Here is an 18,321-nt window from a genome sequence, read left to right as displayed (position 1 = left end):
GCAATAAACTGACACCGTGCCTTTAAGGCACTAATGACCCCCAGCTTCCCATCATGCTTCAGGGGTGACAGGTCAGTTGTTCTTTGCGGAGACTGAAAAAAAAACCATTGAACAAGGAGGTTAACAATATCTCCAAATTAAAAAGTCCTTTGCCAGGGAAGGCGGGAGGGTTGCTTATGACTTTGATGAGGATACCCCTAGAAGAGAACTAGGATTACAGGTAAGTAACTAATCCTTCTCATCCAGGGGATCCTCATCAATAGTCATAAGCATTAGAATAGAATAGCGAGCTTCACCTCATCTCCCTGCGGGCAAAGGAGAACACAGAAAAACATGATCAGTAAGCTTAGAAAAAACCAAGCTAGGATAGAGAACCACTATCCGAAAAGATTCCTCAAGGAGGCCTGGCCTACTTGAGCATCAGCCCTGGAATCAGATTCTAGGCAGTAGTGCCTTGTAAAAGTATGAACTGATTTCCAGGTTGCGGGCTTGCAAATCTCGGACATAGGGACGTCATGTAAGAAAGCAACAGTGGGCGCTTTCCCCCTGGTGGAATGTGCCTTAGGAGGTAAAGGCAAGGGCCTTTTCGCCAGCTGGTAAGCTAAGGTAATGCAGGACACAATCCATCTCGAAACGGATCTCTTAGTGAAGCGACCGCTCCGCCATGGTCGCTGGATTAGGGAAAAAAGATGGCAGGGAAATGGACTGATTGATATGGAAATCAGACACCACCTTAGGGAGAAAAGAAGGATGCACCCTCAAGACTACTCTGTTATGGTGGAAAACAGTGTAAGGCTCATTGGTACACAGTGCTTGAATCTCGCTTACTCTGCACGCTGATGTAATGGCTACCAGAAAAGCGGCCTTCCAAGACAAATGCTGCAAGGAAGCTCTGTGGATTGGCTCAAAAGGAGGGCCCATCAACTTTGAGAAAACCAGGTTCAACTCCCACGGAGGAGAAGGGTTTCGAACAGGGGGATACACTTTCTTCAACCCCTGTAAGAATTCCTTGACCACCTGCATCTGGAAAAAAGAGGGCTGATTAGGCGACTTCCTGTACGCCGTAATGGCAGATAAATGCACTCTAATAGAAGCATACTTTAGACCCGATCTTGCTAAGTACAGAAGGTAAGGGAGAATGACATCCTCCTGCCCCTTCGTAGGATCAAAGTGATGTTCTCTACACCACAGAAAAAACCTCTTCCATTTAAACGCGCATGACGTTCTTGGGGAGGGTCTTTTTGTTTCTTTTAAAATATGCATACAATCAGGAGGCAGTTTTAAATGTCCGTATTGCAGGACCTCAGGAGCCATGCTGTCAAGTTCAGTGAGGGAAGGTTGGGATGAAGAATCCTCCCTCCCATCTTGGTCAACAGGTCCAGCCTGCAAGGTAGTCTCCTGTGTGGAAGTACCGACAGATTTAGAAGGTCCGGGTACCACCACTGCCGTGGCCAGCCTGGAGCTATCAGAATCATGGTCATGCTGGATCTGAGTAGCTTGGACACCACCTTCGGGATCAGGGGCAAAGGAGGAAAGGCGTAGGCAAAGGTCCTTGACCAGTCCATCAAAAGAGCATTCCCCCCTTGTCCCTGGACGGTGGAATCTGGACGCAAAGGCGTGGCATTTTGTGCTTTCGTCGTCCGCGAATAGATCTATTTCTGGATGACCCCAACGATGGAAAAGGTCCGCCACCACCTCGTCGTGCAGCACCCAGTCTGACTGATCTTCGAAGTGCCTGCTGAGTGCGTCTGCCTTGACATTTAGCGCTCCTGGAAGATGCACTGCCACCAACGAGAGGTTCCGGGCAAGCAGCCAGTGCCAGATCGCTTGTGACTCCAGGGAGAGAGGACGTGACAGAGTTCCACCCTGCTTGTTCAGGTAGAACATGGTCGTCGTGTTGTCGGTCTGAACCAGGACTGAATCGGACTCTATTGCAGGCAGGAAAGCTTTCAGAGCCAGATGGACTGCTCGTAGCTCCAGCATGTTGATTTGATAGGTCTGTTCTTTTGCCGACCAAAGTCCTTGTATCTTAAGGCACCCCATGTGTGCCCCCCAGTCTTGCAGGGACGAGTCTGTCACCACAGATTGCACTGGTAGTGGCTGGTGAAAAGGGACTCCCACCATCAGATTCTGCTGCTGCGTCCACCATGAGAGGGAGGACCTCGCCGCCTGGGAGAGAGAGAGATCTGATCCTCCCAGCGACCTGTGGACTAATCCCACTGGTCCTCCAGCGTCTGCTGCAAGGGACTCATCCTCAGCCTGGCGTTGAGAATGAGAAAGATGCAGGACGCCATGGATCCTAGCAGGGATGCCACCTGTCGGAATCTGCACCTTAAGCAGAAGTCTGCACCTCTGTCTCATGGAAACAGTCTCTCCTCCGAAGGATACGCTCTTCCCACACTTGTGTCCAGAATGGAGCCGAGATAGTGGATGGACTGGGTGGGTTGCTGCACCGACTTCTCCATGTTGACATTCCGCCCGAGGTCGTGCAGCTGCTGCAGACAGAACTGGAAGTCGTGTTCCACTTGACGTGGGGATGGACCTTTCAGCAGCCAGTCGTCCAAGTATGGATAGATTTCTGTGACGAAAGGCTGCCACCACTGCTATGCATTTGGTGAAGACTCGAGGAGCCGACTTCAGACCAAAGGGCAGGACCTTATATTGATAATGTTTGTGGCCGACCACAAACCGCAGGTACTTTCAATGACGTTTTGCGATGGAGATGTGGAAATAAGCATCTTGGAGGTCCACCGAACACATCCAATCCCCTACTTGCAGATGTGGACATATTTGGTGAAGGGCCAACATGCGAAACTTCTCCTTCACTTTGACTTTGTTCAGAAGTTGTAGGTCCAGGATTGGTCGAAACTTGTCCTCCTGATCTTTTTTGGGGGCAAGAAAGTATCTGGAGTAAACTCCTTTTCCTCTTTGAGAGGGTGGAACTTCCTTTATCGCCTGCTTTTGGAGAAGAGCTCTCACCTCTTTTTGAAGCAGCTTTAACTGATGAGGACAAGACTTTTTTGGTGGTATGTCCTTTGGAAGCGCACGGAAACGTAGCGCATAGCCATTGCGTAGTATAGTCAGCACCCAGCGATCTCCTGTGATGCTGGCCCACTCTGCTAGATGTTGAGAAGCACTTCCTCCCACTGGAGTGGGCAACGGCGGCGGAGGAAGCCACTGCTCATGACTTTCCGCCTCTCGCCGTGGTAGACGACTGCTGTTGGTGACCACCTCTACCTTTGTTGGACTTCCCTCCTCGAAACTGGGTCTTCCCCTGGTTCTTATTTTGGGACCACTGAGGGGTTTGAAACCTCTGTTGAGGCCCCTTGCGCTGGTTGGATTTGTAGCGGCGCTTAAACTCTTTCTTCTTCTCCAACCCAACCGCCTTGACCGTGTCCAACTCAGTTTTCATCCTATTCATCTCTTCGTCAGCGTGAGTGCCAAAGAGAGTAGATCCAGAGAACGGGAGGTTCAGGATTCTTTGTTGTGCATCTGGCTTCAGTCCTGTCAATTGCAACCAGGACGATCTCCTGGCGCATATTCCATGCGCATAAGAGTGCGCTGACAGCACCGCACCATCTGCCGCTGTGCTTATCACTTGGTTAGCCACCAAAGATCCCTCCGTGACTATTTCAGTGAAATCCTTCTGGTCTTCCTTTGGGAGCTTGGTCTTGAAACGCTCCAAGGAGTCCCACAGAGCTCTGTCATACCTGCCAAGCAACTGAGCCGCGCTGGAGACTTTAAGGGATGCAGCAGCAGGAGTGCAGGCCCTGCGACCTCACGAGTCCTGGGACCTGCTCCGTTTGTCTGGCGGAACAAAAGAAGTGGCCAAAACAGCATGAGTCTTCTTTGCTGCTGCCACAATGACTGTCTGCAGGAGGATCCGTCTTGACTAAGACCGGATCCGAGATAGCCGGCTTATATTTTTTCAAGAGCCAAGCCGGCACCGCTTTAATGGTTGCTGGAGTTAAAAAAGTGTCCATGCCTGGGTCAAGGATCCCAGGAACCAATGGAAGCAAAGGTTGAGACGAAGTCTTCTGGTGGAGAGTCTCGAAAATGACTTGTCGTGACTTGCGGGACAGATATCTCAATATTGAGCTCTGCGTACCTCTCTGCAGAACCTCATGGTAGGTGTTAATGTCATCTATGGGAGAGACCCTGGAAATCGGGCTGTCCGATAGTGTGGGGGAGTAATCCCTCCTGGAGGACCGGGTAGATGAAGTCGAGGAAGTAGACAGTGTTCTCCTACTTCGTCCTTTCTCGCAATCTGACTGAGCGTTCCTCACGTCTCAGAGAACGCGATATGTATTGCCTTCTTTCCGGAGACCTCTCATGCATGCGTCTAGGAGGGCTCACTGTCCGCTTCGTCCACCAGTCTTTGAAGAGGAGACCTATGCACCGAACTGGCATACTCCTGCATCCTCCTTGTTGCCCCAGTGTCCTGCCAGTGAGTTAAGGGCAGCTGCCATCTTGGGGACAACTGAACTGCAGCAGGAGTCTCTTTTCGTCTTGAAGGAGACTTGCGGACATGGGTTGCAGGTTCCGAATTGGCCGACCTTGAAGCAGGTCTCCTGGAAGAGTTGGAGGATGAATGGCGCGAGGCTGACAGTCACCAGGACCACCGATCCATCGCAAGACCTCACCGAGGCGTGCCTCGACGTCGAACATGCTCTCGACTTCGAACCTGCACGCACTCCAGACGTCGATCTAGGTTCCTGCCGTCTGCTCGACGTCGAACGCCGTCTTGACGGCGACCGGTGCCTATGAGAAACAGGTGAGTGCTGCCTCGACGTCGAACGGCGATGAGAAGCCGACGACGGAGGATGTCTCTCACTCGACGCAGAGTGTCTTCTAGACGACGGCAGAGCTGCATCCACTCGACGTCGAAGGTCTGCGAGATGGCGGATATAGATATATATATATATATATATATATACATATATATATATATTCACGGAAAAAAACATAGGTTTCACAAACGTTATAGTTCGGAATTAGCATTTAAAAAACCTTTGAAATTCACTGAAAGAACCATAGGTTTCACACCAGTTATAGTTAGTTGAACATTTTACTCATACAAAACCATTGAAATTCCCACGTTATAGTTAGTTGGACTCACTATAACTCGCGCACCCGCAATCCACTGCTGATGATGTCACATATTACATCATTCATGACATGGTCAGTAACATCACTGATGACATCATCCATGTGATAATACGATGCACCTCCTCACACTCTTATTTAACCTTTGATACACCCATTGTTAAATACAAACTACCATTCCTGAAATTATTGACACACCAATACAAGTTACTACATACGCACTCACTGATTCCTAAGTGTACACACACACATCCACTCATTCACCCATACAATCACTCATCCATACAGTCACTCATCAATACAACACTATCATATGCAGTCTTACACCTATACAGACACTCACACACTGCCACTCATCCATGGAGTTACTCACACACCTAGTCTGTCATGCAAAGAATCAATCACACTCCCATTTCCTCATCTATACAGTTATACACACAAAACCTTACTTATTTAAACATAGACTAACACATACTTACTCTTTTACAATCACTGATACAAGTACACATTGATAGAAACTGTCACTTATGCAATCACAGGCTGTCATGTATAGTCATTTATATATCCCAACTCTCACATGCACTGTGTTTTACATATGTACTTACTTGGACATGTAGCACTGAGATATCCATTCACTCACCAACACACCCATGCACACAGTCAACCGCCCATACAGCTGTTAACACATGCACTCTTGAACCCATACACCAAGTGAATCACCTGCTCACACATCTATGCACAGAGTCACACACCTCCCAGCCACCTCCACACACACCCTCACATACAAATACTTGGGCAACCAATCAATAACACATATAGCTACTGATCAACACATGCAGCACCTTACACAACAACAGACATAATGATGCACACATTCAGACACTTTAGTCACTAACCCATGCATTCAGTAAGACACATTTAATCACTCACTCATACAGTCAGTCACGCACCTACAAAATCCTTCATCCAGACATTCATACATACACTCATTCTTCAATATGTAATAATATTTTAACTTTACAGAAAGACACATTCACTGGATTTGAGATGTCATCAGGGATGTCATCAGTGATGTCATCAGTGATGTTACTGACCATGTCATGAATGATGTAATATGTGACATCATCAGCAGTGGATTGCGGGCGCGCGAGTTATAGTGAGTCCAACTAACTATAACGTGGGAATTTCAATGGTTTTGTAGGAGTAAAATGTTCAGCTAACTATAACTGGTGTGAAACCTTTGGTTTTTTCAGTGAATTTCCAAGGTTTTTTAAATGCTAATTTCTTACTATAACGTTTGTGCAACCTATGGTTTTTTCCAGTGAATTTCTAAGGTTTTTTAAAAGTTAATTCCTTGCAATTTCGAGTTTGTAACCTACGATTTTTACAGTGAATTATTAAGTTTTTTTTATAATTATTAATTATTACATTTTTATATATATTTTTTTCTTCTAAAATAAATGTTCCAAAGTATTTTTCATGTTTTAAAAAAAATCATTTTACCCCGGAGTGTTCAAGGTGCGCGCACCGGTAAGCGCACCCGGTAGCGTAGCGAGAGCGCTATTCCCGCGTGCGGAAAAAAAAGTATGTATTTAAAGTAAATAATAATGCAAGACATTCAGTGGCATACTTATAAAAGTAGTATTTTTGATTTTAAATAACCATATTTTAACTTTAAACGCATTTCTTAAAATATAACAAATCGTCATTTAGGCGCGCCGCGTAAGCGCCCCCGGAAGCGCCAACGTACGTGCCGCGTAAGCACCCCCAGAAGCGCCTACGTACGTGCCGCGTAAGCGCCCCCGGAAGCGCTTCGGTGCACGCAGCGTAAGCGCGTCATGTCATGTGACCTTAAAATAACACTTTTCATTGGAATGTTAAGTTTTTTTTTTAGAACTAATGAAAACCCCACCCATTTCCTTCACTACCTCTTTCACTTTGGAGAGAGCAAGACCTATTCTCTTCTTGTCTTCAATTCTTTGCAAAGAATGGCTGCAAGACCACCAAGCAGCAGTGATGACTGATGAGTTTCTCGAGGAAGACCCTCCTCAGCCAAAAGTGAAGGAGCACTTCATATGGACATTTTTTACAATTCCAGAAGGGGAGAAAAAGGTAAATGCACCTAAAGTGGAGTGCAAGATTTGCCACACTGTTCTTTCTCGTGGTGACCGTACCAAAAAATATAGTTTTGGGAACTCCACGATGATTCGGCATGTTCAAAGGAGGCACCCCCAGAACTATGCCCGGGAGTGTGTCAGGGACCTGGCACGGAATGCCCAGAGAGATGGCGCCTCGACTTCCACCGGAGGAGCAACATCATCAGGGAGAGGAAGATCAGTGGAGCTGACACCCAACATTCAGCCTGTTTTCACTGACCTCAACATTAGGTGTAAGCAGTGTAATGAACTGCTTTGTGTTGGAGAGCAGAGTATCCTCCTGATTGTTCGCAAAAGGGAAGAACACCGCTGCCCTCCCCAGCCCTAATTTTTCCTTTTTTTTGCTCCTGTAGAGCAGTTTGGCATTCCCTATTTTTCGTCTGATAAAAATACCCAAAAAAATTTAAACGTTCGGAAAAAGAAAAAAAAAAGAAGAAAAAAAACAGTTCTTTTTAGAATTACCTCCAATTCTCCAAAAAGAGCTATATTCTTTACAAATTCAAAAGGAGTGAGTTAAGTGGAGTGCAGTGAGAGAGGAAAGGAAAATGAGTGAGGGAGCAAAGAAAGGGACGAGAGGGGAATGGAAGTGAAGTAGGGGGATTGAAAGAAGGTGAGTGTGGGAGGTGAGTGAGGGGAAGGGGAGTGAACATGGGAAATGAGGATAAGTGAGGAAAGCGGAGTAAGGGAACGGGGTGAGGAAGGGTAAGAGAAGAGCAGTGGTGATAGAGAGTGGATAAAGGCAACTGAGCGTGAGACAAGGAGAGTGAGGGAGTGAGGAGACAGAGGAAACGAAGGAAAGACAGAGAAGAGGACTAAGTGAGAGAGCAAAGAAAGATAAGTGAGGGAGTGTAGGTGAGTTATACGGAGTAAGTGTGACGGAAGAGGAGTGAGATAGTGAGGGGACGGAGGAGGTGAAGCGTAGACAGAGGGAGTGAGTGAAACAGAATGAGGATATGACAGGACAGAGGTAGTGAGAGAAAGAGTGAGTGAAGTGGAGTAAGGTGAGTAAGGTAAGGGGAATGAGTGAGTGAGCGAAGGAAGGAAAGAGAGGGTAAGAGGACTGAAGCATAGCTACTGAGAGAAAGTGAGTAGGGGATGCAAGTAAAGGGGAGAAAAACAGAAAGATATGGAATGAGGGGTAGGGAGGGAACCAGACTAAGAACGGGAGTGAAAGAACGGCAGAAAGCATGAGTAAAGAGGGATGAAAGAGGGTGGTTAAAAGTGAGTGAGGGTAAGACAAAGGGAGTGAGGAAGTGAGGGGATAGAGATACAGAAGGAAAGAGTGACCGAAAGGGACTGAGTGAAGGAGCAAAGAAAGATAAGTGAGGGAGTGTGGCTGAGTAATAGGGAGTAAGCGTAAGAAAAGAGGAGTGAGAGACTAAGAGGACGGAGAGAATGAGGCTAAGAGAGAATGAGGGAAGGGGAGTGTAGAAGTAAGAGGACAGAGGGAGTAAGAGAAGGAGTTAATGAAGTGGAGTAAGGAGAGTAAGGGAAGGGAAAAGAGTGAAGGTGCGAAGGAAGGGAAGAGAGGAAGGGAAGTAAAACAGGAGATCTGAAAGAAAGTGAGTGTGGAAAAAAAAAATATATTTTTTCTTTCACTGTTTTACCCTGTGGTGCGCTCAGGGTGCGCGTACCGATGAGCGTACATGGGAACGCACCCAGCGCTTACCCCGCGAAAATTGCCATTGCCAAAAAAAAAAAAGATTTTTGTCCTTTAGGGTCCTTCTAGGCCCCCCTCAGAAAACCCAAGGGGTCAGGGGATGTGTACCCTGCCCCCTTTTAAACATTTCCCCCTTTTTTTTTCACCTCTTGTGCCTCGATTCTACCGAGACACAAGATGGCGGATTCTCCGGACTGTTTAGAATGTTGACAGACACCGGAAAGCCAATCAGCTTTCCGCTCGCGCGCTCCCATAGCGTGCCGGGTGCGCTCCCCGGTACGCGTACCGGTGAGCGCTTGGAGCGCGCCTACAGATATATATGTCTTTTTTAAGTTAATTTAAAAAAAAAACACGAGAGCAAATTTCACCAAATATAGCAAAGGAACATCTGCGTACCAGTCACTACAATTTTGTAAAGTTTGACGTAATTCCGTTCAGCGGTTCAGGCTGTAGCCGTGTCAGAACGTCCTATGGAAAATTGCATGGGGAAAACACGTTTTGGGACCCCCCTTTTTTCTCAGCCCCCACTTCACGAATCCCCCCCGAAACTTTCAGGGAAGGAGCGGAAAATTACACGCAAATTCCTCAATTGGCGCCAAAGTTATTCCCAATAGAATGTTACGGATTTTATATGGTAGCTAGGTCTTAACTATAATAACTACCTACTGGCGACCGCCAGTAGGTAATATATATATTGTTCCCCAAATAAAGATGGTTTCATCTACCTGCTGCGGAGTGCGTCCTCGCTGCAGAGCATATTGGGGAACAATATATATATAATTATATACCTATATCTATATCTATGGTTATATATATGTGGGGCACATATAATATAGTGTTTCCGGGGTCCCGCGCATGGGACGGAATATTCTAATGCTTATGACTTTGATGAGGATCCCCTGGAAGAGAAACTAGGGCCCTGAAAGGGGATGACCTTAACCCTAGATATTGGTTCGCAGAACGGGGAGGATGGGTGGGGCGGTAAGGAATCTAATACTAACTACTGTTTCTTACAGATATATCGTTATCGAAGGTAAGCAACTTGTGCATCTGAAAGAAACAGGTTAGAATTAGATTCATAGCCTTAGAATAGATACCCCAGCAATACCAACCCCGGTGGTGGATCAGCGAACCAATAATCACACCAGAAAGTCCTGGAGGACAGAAAGGCCAAAGAAGCCATCCCTTCGGACTTGGCTGTCCAGGCAGCAGTGTCTTACAAACGTGTGCAGCGAGGCCTACGTAGCTGCCTGACATAGGTCCTGCAAGGGGACTCCACGGCCCAGGGCAGTAGTAGCCGCCGTGGCCCGAGTGAAATGGGCCCTCAGCTCAACAGGAGGCTCCTTTTTAGCCATGGAGTAGCATGCCTTGATGCACAAGACGACCCACAGAGAGATGGTCAGTTTGTGCACCGCCCGCCCCTTCTTAGCGCCCACGTAACCAACAAAGAGTTGGTCATCCACCCGGAACTGGCGTGTGCGATCCAGATAGTATGAGAACGCACGTTTTTGGTCCAAGCGGTGGAGCCGCTCTTCCTCTTTAGAGGGATGCCGAGGCGGAAAGAAGGTGGGCAAGGTGATGGACTGCCCGATGTGGAAGGCTGTGACTACCTTGGGCAGGAAAGAGGGTCTTGTCCGCAACACAACCTTGTCCGGATGGACAGAAAGGAAAGGAGGCTTGGATGAAAGAGCCTGGAGCTCACTCACTTCCTGGCAGAGGTGATGGCAACCAGGAACACAGTCTTAAGGGTAAGAAGACTGAGAGGACAGTTATGAAGCGGCTTAAAAGGAACGCACATCAGGTAAGTCAGAACCAGGTTCAAGTCCCACTGGGGCATCAAAAAGGAACAGGGGGGGGGGACGGGGACATACGAGTGATGCCCTCAAGAACCCATTTACAATTGGGGACTTGAACAAAGAAGGCTGATCAGGTAGCCTTAAGAAGGCAGAAAGGGCAGAAAGGTAGCCCTTGATAGTGCCAGGAGCAGAGCCCTGCTGGGCAAGAGAAAGAAGGAAGAGGAGAACCTCAGAAAGGGGGGCAGAGAGTGGATCCACAGCCTTTGCTGTGCACCATGCCACAAATCTGTTCCACCTGCAGGCGCATACCGACTTTGTGGAGGGACGCCTGGCTGCCAGAATCACATTACAAACTTCAGGAGGCAAGTCAAATGGCCTCAACTGTCGCCGCTCAATCTCCAAGCATAGAGGTGGAGACTGGACAGGTTCAGATGGAGGACCATACCCTGCTGCTGTGACAGAAGGTCCTCCTTAAGAGGCAGACGAATCGGGGGATCGACAGACATGCGGAGTAGCTCGGGATACCAGTATCTTCGTGTCCAGTCCGGAGCCACAAGGATAACCTGGGCCCGGTCGCGTCTGATCTTCTTCAACACTCTGGGCAGAAGTGGTATAGGCGGAAAGGCGTACAACAGAACGCAGCTCCACTCGCGACGAAAAGAGTCTCCGAGCGAGTGAAGCCTTGGAAATTCCAACGCGCAGAACTGATGACATTGCGCGTTCTCTTCTGTGGCGAATAGATCTAACCAAAGCTCTCCCCACTGCTGAAAGAGGCCTTGCGCCACGTCCGAGTTCAGACGCCATTCGTGATCCACCATGCACCGACAGCTGAGTTTGTCCGCCCTGGCGTTCAGGGAACCTGCCAGGTGTTGAACCACCAGGGTCACGCCCAGATGTTCCAGCCACTGCCAGAGGCGCAGAGCCTCCTGGCATAGAGTCCACGACCCCACCCCGCCCTGTTTGTTGCAGTACCACATGGCGTTGGTGTTGTCCGTTAACATCTGCACTACACTCCCCCGGATAGAGGGGAGGAATGCCTTCAGTGCAAGCCGGATCGCCCGCAGCTCCAGAAGGTTTATGTGGAACCGGGACTCTGCCGGAGACCAGAGGCCTCTGATCTCCGCCTCTCCCATGTGGCCCCCCAGCCCTGCAAGGACGCGTCCGACACAACTACGTGCCCCGGTTGGGGTAGGGAGAGGGATCTGCCGCTGACCCAAAAGCGGTCCGTGAGCCACCACTGCAACTGTTGTGCAGTGCCCTCCGAGATCAAGACATGGTCGGACAAGTTGCCCTAATGCTGGGCCCACTGAAACTTCAGGTCCCACCGCAGAGCCCGCATCCACCACCTGGCGTGATGCACCAGAAGGATGCAGGAGGCCAGAGCAGGAGTGTCAACCTGACAGACTCAGGATAACGGCTGAAAGATCGGAATCAGAGCCTGAATATCCCGAACCAGCTGTTCGGGAGGATAAACCCGAAACTGTGCCAAGTCTAGAACCGCTCCGATGAAGAGGAGCTTCTGAGAGGGATACAGGTGTGACTTCAGCACATTGATGGAGAACCCCAGCAGGTGCAGTAGGTAGGCCGTAGTCTAGAGGTGGCAGACGACTGTCTGGGGCGAGCCCGCCTTCAACAACCAGTCGTCGAGGTAGGGGGAAGACTGAAACCCCTAACCTGCGCAGATGAGCTGCGACCACTGCCATCACTTTCGTGAACACCCGTGGGGCGCTGGTAAGGCCGAAGGGGAGCACGCTAAACTGAAAGTGCTCGTGGCCTACCGTGAACCGCAGGTAACGCCGGTGGGCCGGCAGGACGGGGATGTGGAAATAAGAGTCCTGCAAGTCCAACGCTTCCATCCAGTCTCCCGGGTCCAGGGCAGCTAAGACCTGAGCCAGTGACAGCATCTTGAACTCCTCCTTCCGGAGGAAGCCATTGACCTTCCGCAGGTCCAAGATAGGGCGTAGGCCCCCTTTGTCCTTCTTGGGTACCAGAAAGTAGTGGGAGTAACAACCACACCCTACTTCTGGCCCAGGGACGCGCTCGATGGCCCCCTTGGCCAAGAGGGCGTTAACTTCCTCTTGTAGAAGTTTCAAGTGATCCTCCGACACGCGGTGGTACTGCGGTGGCATGGCTGGAGGGGTCGCCTCGAAGGGGAGGGAGTAACCCCTTCGGACGATTTGCAGCACCCACCTGTCCGATGTGACAGTACGCCAGTGGAGGTGGTGATGGCGAACCATGCCCCCCCCACTGGCGTCACATGGGCCTAAAAGCTCTGACTAGGAGGGTATTGAGGCGGATGCTGCAGGGGCAGGTGTGGACTGGCCCCGCCGTTGTCCCCGACCGCCGCCACAGCGGTTTCCATGTCCGCCACCACACAGGATGGTAGTATGCGGCCCGTGGCTGGCAGGACGTGTGGGGGCGCCCCTTCCTTGGCCACGACAGGAGCGAAAGGCAGCCGTTTGCTGGCGCGGGGCCGAGAGGCCCAAGGACTTGGCCGTAGCCCTGGAGTTCTTAAAGCGCTCAAGCGCATGGTCTGCCTTGTCGCCATAGAGGCCAGGACCAGAAGAGCAATGACGCCTCTTCGACTTCTTGTTCCTCTTACCTGGGGACTTCGAGCCCGAAGACGGGTGACGACTCCCGGAGCTATGATGACTCAGACCCCACGATCGGTCCCTCGACCTCCTTCCGGACCGGGACCTTGAGCGGCGTGGGGCCGACTGCCGGAGCTCGAGTCACTTGCGGGACCGCTCCCGTCTAGCTTTGGACGTCCGGGCACGGCAGTCGGAGCAGGACTTGTCGGCGTGGTTGGGGCCCAGATAGGTCAGGCACTGGCGATGGGGGTCGGTAACAGACATCAGTCGGTTGCAATCGACGCAGGGTTTGAACCCGGGCATCCCTACCGGCACCGTCGGAGTCCTAGCGATTTCGAAAGATGATCAAAAAGGATCGAAAAAGTTAGTCAAAAATTGACTACGGGTACAACTTTTTCTGGATCTGCGCTTGCTGGTGCGGAAAAAAGAACAACTGATGTCAGCGCACGAGGGCGGTGTCTAAGTACTCGGGCGACGTCATCCCGGCACCGCCGCAGACGACGCCAACCGACGCACAAGGGTACTGCTACGCAAAAGTTTCCGGATCCAGTCTGACGCCTGAGGATATTCTAAGGTAAGGAATCTAATACTAACCTGTTTCTTTCAGATATCAATCTGTTATGAGTCCAACAGGTGAAGATTGTCAAACATTGTTTAGACTCCTACAGGTCCATCAAGGAATGATGCCCCTATTATTTTTTAAGTGAAAGGGTGCCCTGGTACTTGTTGTGGTCGTCTCCAGAATTGATGATTTCAATGGAACAGAAGATAAACTTTCCTGTGAAGAGGAGGGCTAAGCTACAAACAGTGCAACTTGAGGAACAAGCACTACATCTCCCCCGCACAGAAAATGCTCTACTACCTCCAAGGAAACAATGAGTTGCTCTGAAGACATTCTGCCTTGTACATAATGCCTTCATGAAAAGGAACCCTACCAACCTAAAGGCTTGTTGGTGCCATACCAACAGACCAGATACCCATGAATGACCACACACCATCTACTTTCCATTCACCCTCCCAGTACAAACATTCAGTTCTTTTGCCTAGGAAACACACTTTTCATTTTGTAAACAAACAATTTAACAAATCATAAAAGAAAACTATTCTAAAAAGGATTTTGGCATGTAACAAAGCTGCCTCCTTTTGCATTGCTTTTACTAGGTTACCAACGGTCAGCTGTTTTAATTCCAACTCCCACTATATCTACTCTTCCTCTAGACTCGTCCCTCCAAACCCTGGCAAGCAATTTGAAGTCATCTGTGGGCTGCATAAGCCCTACACGAAAATAAAATAAAAATTAGATTACACAATTTCACTCTCAGCGGCGTGCCTAAATACACGTTCCACTTTGAATTCGCATGCATAAAACAACTTACTGGGGAAGGTGCTTTGAAACTGATTTCTTCAAATATGCCATCAAAGAGCAAACTAAATGTAGGATCTAAAAAAAAAAAGAAAAAAAAAAAAGGATTCAACGGTATATCATATTTTTAAAATGTGCAAGAGTCCTTTACCACAACATTTTTCACACTAGTTTCCCTCAGTGGTTCTGGCAAAAGAACACTATTTTAGAAAGTAAAATTGTTCTATAAAGTGTACAAGTTTGTAAACGCTAACAAAAGTAATTTCCACTCTCCCAAATACTCAATGTCTATGCAACAACTTTGGGGAAAGGGTTAGTTGTAGGTAGTTAACTTTATACCTATAGCAAAATCATAAGAAATGTAGGCACCCCTTAGGAATATTGAATGCTTTGACATTTTTTCATGGGATCACAAAGGTTAAAGTAAAAGTATGTCTGAACTAAGAGGTTGACTGCCTTTAGGCAAATGTTGATGAAATTGAAATCAAGTAACAACTACTAGTTACATTATTCAATACATACATTGGAATATTACATTTAAATGGTGCACGTACTGAAAAAAAACAAAGTGAAAAAAATCTGAAAGTCTTTAATTCACTTCTGCATTCTTATCAGTTTAAATTTTATTTTAACAAACAACTACAAGTTAAGACAAACATAACACTTGATGTTTCCATTTTTGAAGGGGGTTTTCGTATGCCCTAAAGGTCATTGTCTATCCATGATTACTATTTACTAAGCAAGTATAACTTACTCTTGTCTTAGTTCGGGGCAAAGTGAATTAGTACTCACCCACAGAACTTAGTCGGAAAAATATGCAGGTCGGTTTTAGATTGTAGCCATGTGGAATAGTAGCTCTACAAAATGCATCTTCATCTCTCGTACCAAATGCCAATTTCTTCAGAAAGGATGCACATATGATTATGTGCCTTTTCAAAACTTCAGGCTCTAGATAAGTCACTAAAATACCTTTTTTTCTCATGCAATGATCAAGTAGTAACTAATGTGGGCTGAACTTGAGAACCCTAGATTAACTGGGAAATCCGATTCACAATAAAATACCAACAAATGCCATGCACTGGTTCACACCGCCTACAATTAAATATTTTATATCTTTAATTGCAATTCAAAGGTGGTAGGTTTCTAGGATATAATTGTAATTACTGATATGAGGATTGTTGGCCATGCTCAGATGCTCAGGATACCAGACTGTCTGTGCCCAGTCCCGCGCCACAAGGATGACTTGGGCCCCGTTGTTCCTGATCTACTCGAGACCTCTGGACAGGAGTGGTATGGCGCAAAGGCGTACAGGACGCCTCCGCTCCACTCGAGACGAAAAGTGTACCTGAGGGAGAGCCACCTTGGAAACTCCAATGCGTAATACTGCTGACACTGTGCATTATCGATAGAGGCAAACAGATCTTTATAAATAAATAAATAAACCAAGGTTCTCCACACTGCTGAAAGAGACCTTGCACCACCTCTGGGTGGAGTTGCCATATGTGATCCCCTAGGTATTTACGTCAGCCGCTCTGACGTTCAGGGAACCCGCCAGGTGGTGAACCACCAGTGATCTGGCCTGCTCTTACAGCCATGTCCAGAAGTGCAGGGCCTCTTGACAAAGAGTCCATGACCCCACCTTCCCTGTTTGTTGCAGTACCACATGAGGGTGGTGTTGTCCGTGAACACCTGCACTAGCCTTCCCTCAATGGAGGGTAGAAAAGCTTTCAATGCCAGACAGATCGCACAGAGCTCCAGCAGGCTGATGTAGAGTCCAGATCACTCTGGGGACTAGAGTCCTCTGATCTCCACCTCTCCCAGATAGCCACCCCATCCCAGGAGCGACACATCTGTCAATACTGGCAGCTCTGGTTGGGGAAAGGAGAGAGGTCTGCCACTGACCCAATCACAGTTCATGAACCACCACTGATGGCCCTTTGCAGTTCCCTTTTAGATCTGGAACAGATCAGAGAGGTTCCCGTCACGCTGTGCCCACTGAAACTTCATGTCCCACTGCAGAGCCTGCATATGCCATTGCAAAAGCAACTGAACAAATGCCAATACTGTAACTTCCAATTATCAGACCTTTGGTTTCTACACAAAAAGAGTTAAACTAGATGTGAGTTGACGGTCAGTCAGAATAAATCACTTATTTTTCATAAATTTTCTCGTAATTTTTGTTGGTTATGATTCACCAAATTACACAAAATATATAGAGAACACAATACAAAAAAGACAATTTCATAAAAATGACAATTTCATAAAATACACACTGTCTAAATAACTTTCATACGTTGTTGATCAACATTGACACTCCAATCTCACACTCTCAAACATACCACACATACACATGTCACTATTTACAACTGAATATCGCAAAAAACAATTGATTTACACCAAAGATACTTTTTGGATGATTTAGTGATTATTAAACATATCAATGATGGTCTACTAAATGCACAAGTTACTACTTGTGCAACGATGTAACTGTAAGAGACATTAGTTAGTGATAGATTCCTTACCTTAGAATATCCCCAGGCGTCAAACTGGATCCGGAACTTTTTGCGTAGCAGTACCCTTGCGCGTCGGTAGGCGTCGTCTGCGGCTCCGCGTCAGTCATCGGCGTCGTGGGCGCCGTGATGACGTCGGAGTACTTAGACGCCGCCTCCGGGTGCTGACGTCAGTTCTTAGACACAGCTTTTCCGCGCCAGAAACGCAGAGCTATGCTAAAAACCAACACTGGTGCCTTGAAACTAGGGCCCTGAAAGGGGATGACCTTAACCCTAGATATCGGTTCGCAGAACGGGGAGGATGGGTGGGTCGGTAAGGAATCTATCACTAACTAATGTCTCTTACAGATATATCGTTACACAAGTAGTAACTTGTGCATCTGAAAGAGACACGTTAGTGAAAGATTCCTTACCTTAGAATAGATACCCCAGCAATACCATCCCCGGTGGTAGGTCTGCAAACCAATAATCACACCAGAAAGTCCTGGAGGACGGAACGGCCAAAGAAGCCATCCCTCCGGACTTGGCTGTCCAGGCAATAGTGTCTTGCAAACGTGTGCAGCGAGGCACACGTAGCTGCCTGGCAAATGTCCTGCAAGGGCACTCCTCGGCCCAAGGCAGTTGTAATCGCTATGGCCCGAGTGGAATGAGCCCTCAGCCCAACAGGGGGTTCCTTCTTAGCCAAGGAGTAACACGCCTGAATACACAAGATGATCCACCGCAAGATGGTCAGCTTGTGCACCGCTTTCCCCTTCTTAGCGCCCACGTAACCAACAAAGAGTTGGTCATCCACCCGGAACTGGCGTGTGCGATCCAGATAAAACGAGAGCGCACGTTTTGGGTCCAGACGGTGGAGCCTCTCTTCCTCTCTCAAGGGATGCGGAGGCGGAAAGAAGGTGGGCAAGGTGATGGACTGCCCAATGTGGAAGGTTGTGACTACCTTGGGCATGAAAGAGGGTCTAGTCCGCAACACAACCTTGTCCGGATGGACCGAAAGGAAAGGAGGTTTACAGGATAGAGCCTTGAGCTCACTCACTCTCCTGGCAGAGGTGATGGCTACCAGGAAGGCAGTCTTCAAAAGTAAGTAGGCAGAGAGGACAGTTGTGAAGTGGCTCGAAGGGAGCGCACATCAGAAAAGT

General features: G+C 48.2%; 1 protein-coding gene across 2 annotated transcripts in view; it reads right to left on the bottom strand.

Annotated features, from left to right (window-relative positions):
* Nucleotides 1–18,321, bottom strand: part of ATAD5 (ATPase family AAA domain containing 5) — a 413,976-nt gene that overhangs the window by 161,893 nt on the left and 233,762 nt on the right. For both annotated transcript variants that reach the window (XM_086930884.1, XM_086930885.1), the window contains one exon: nucleotides 14,686–14,750. In XM_086930884.1, coding sequence (XP_086787010.1) covers nucleotides 14,686–14,750 — 65 coding nt within the window. The remainder of the gene's footprint in view (nucleotides 1–14,685; nucleotides 14,751–18,321) is intronic.

Source organism: Lissotriton vulgaris, chromosome 7, assembly GCF_964263255.1.
Source record: "Lissotriton vulgaris chromosome 7, aLisVul1.2, whole genome shotgun sequence".
Lineage (NCBI taxonomy): Eukaryota > Metazoa > Chordata > Amphibia > Caudata > Salamandridae > Lissotriton > Lissotriton vulgaris.
The sequence above is the reverse complement of the archived record's forward strand: the minus strand, read 5'-3'. Positions and strand labels throughout refer to the sequence as shown.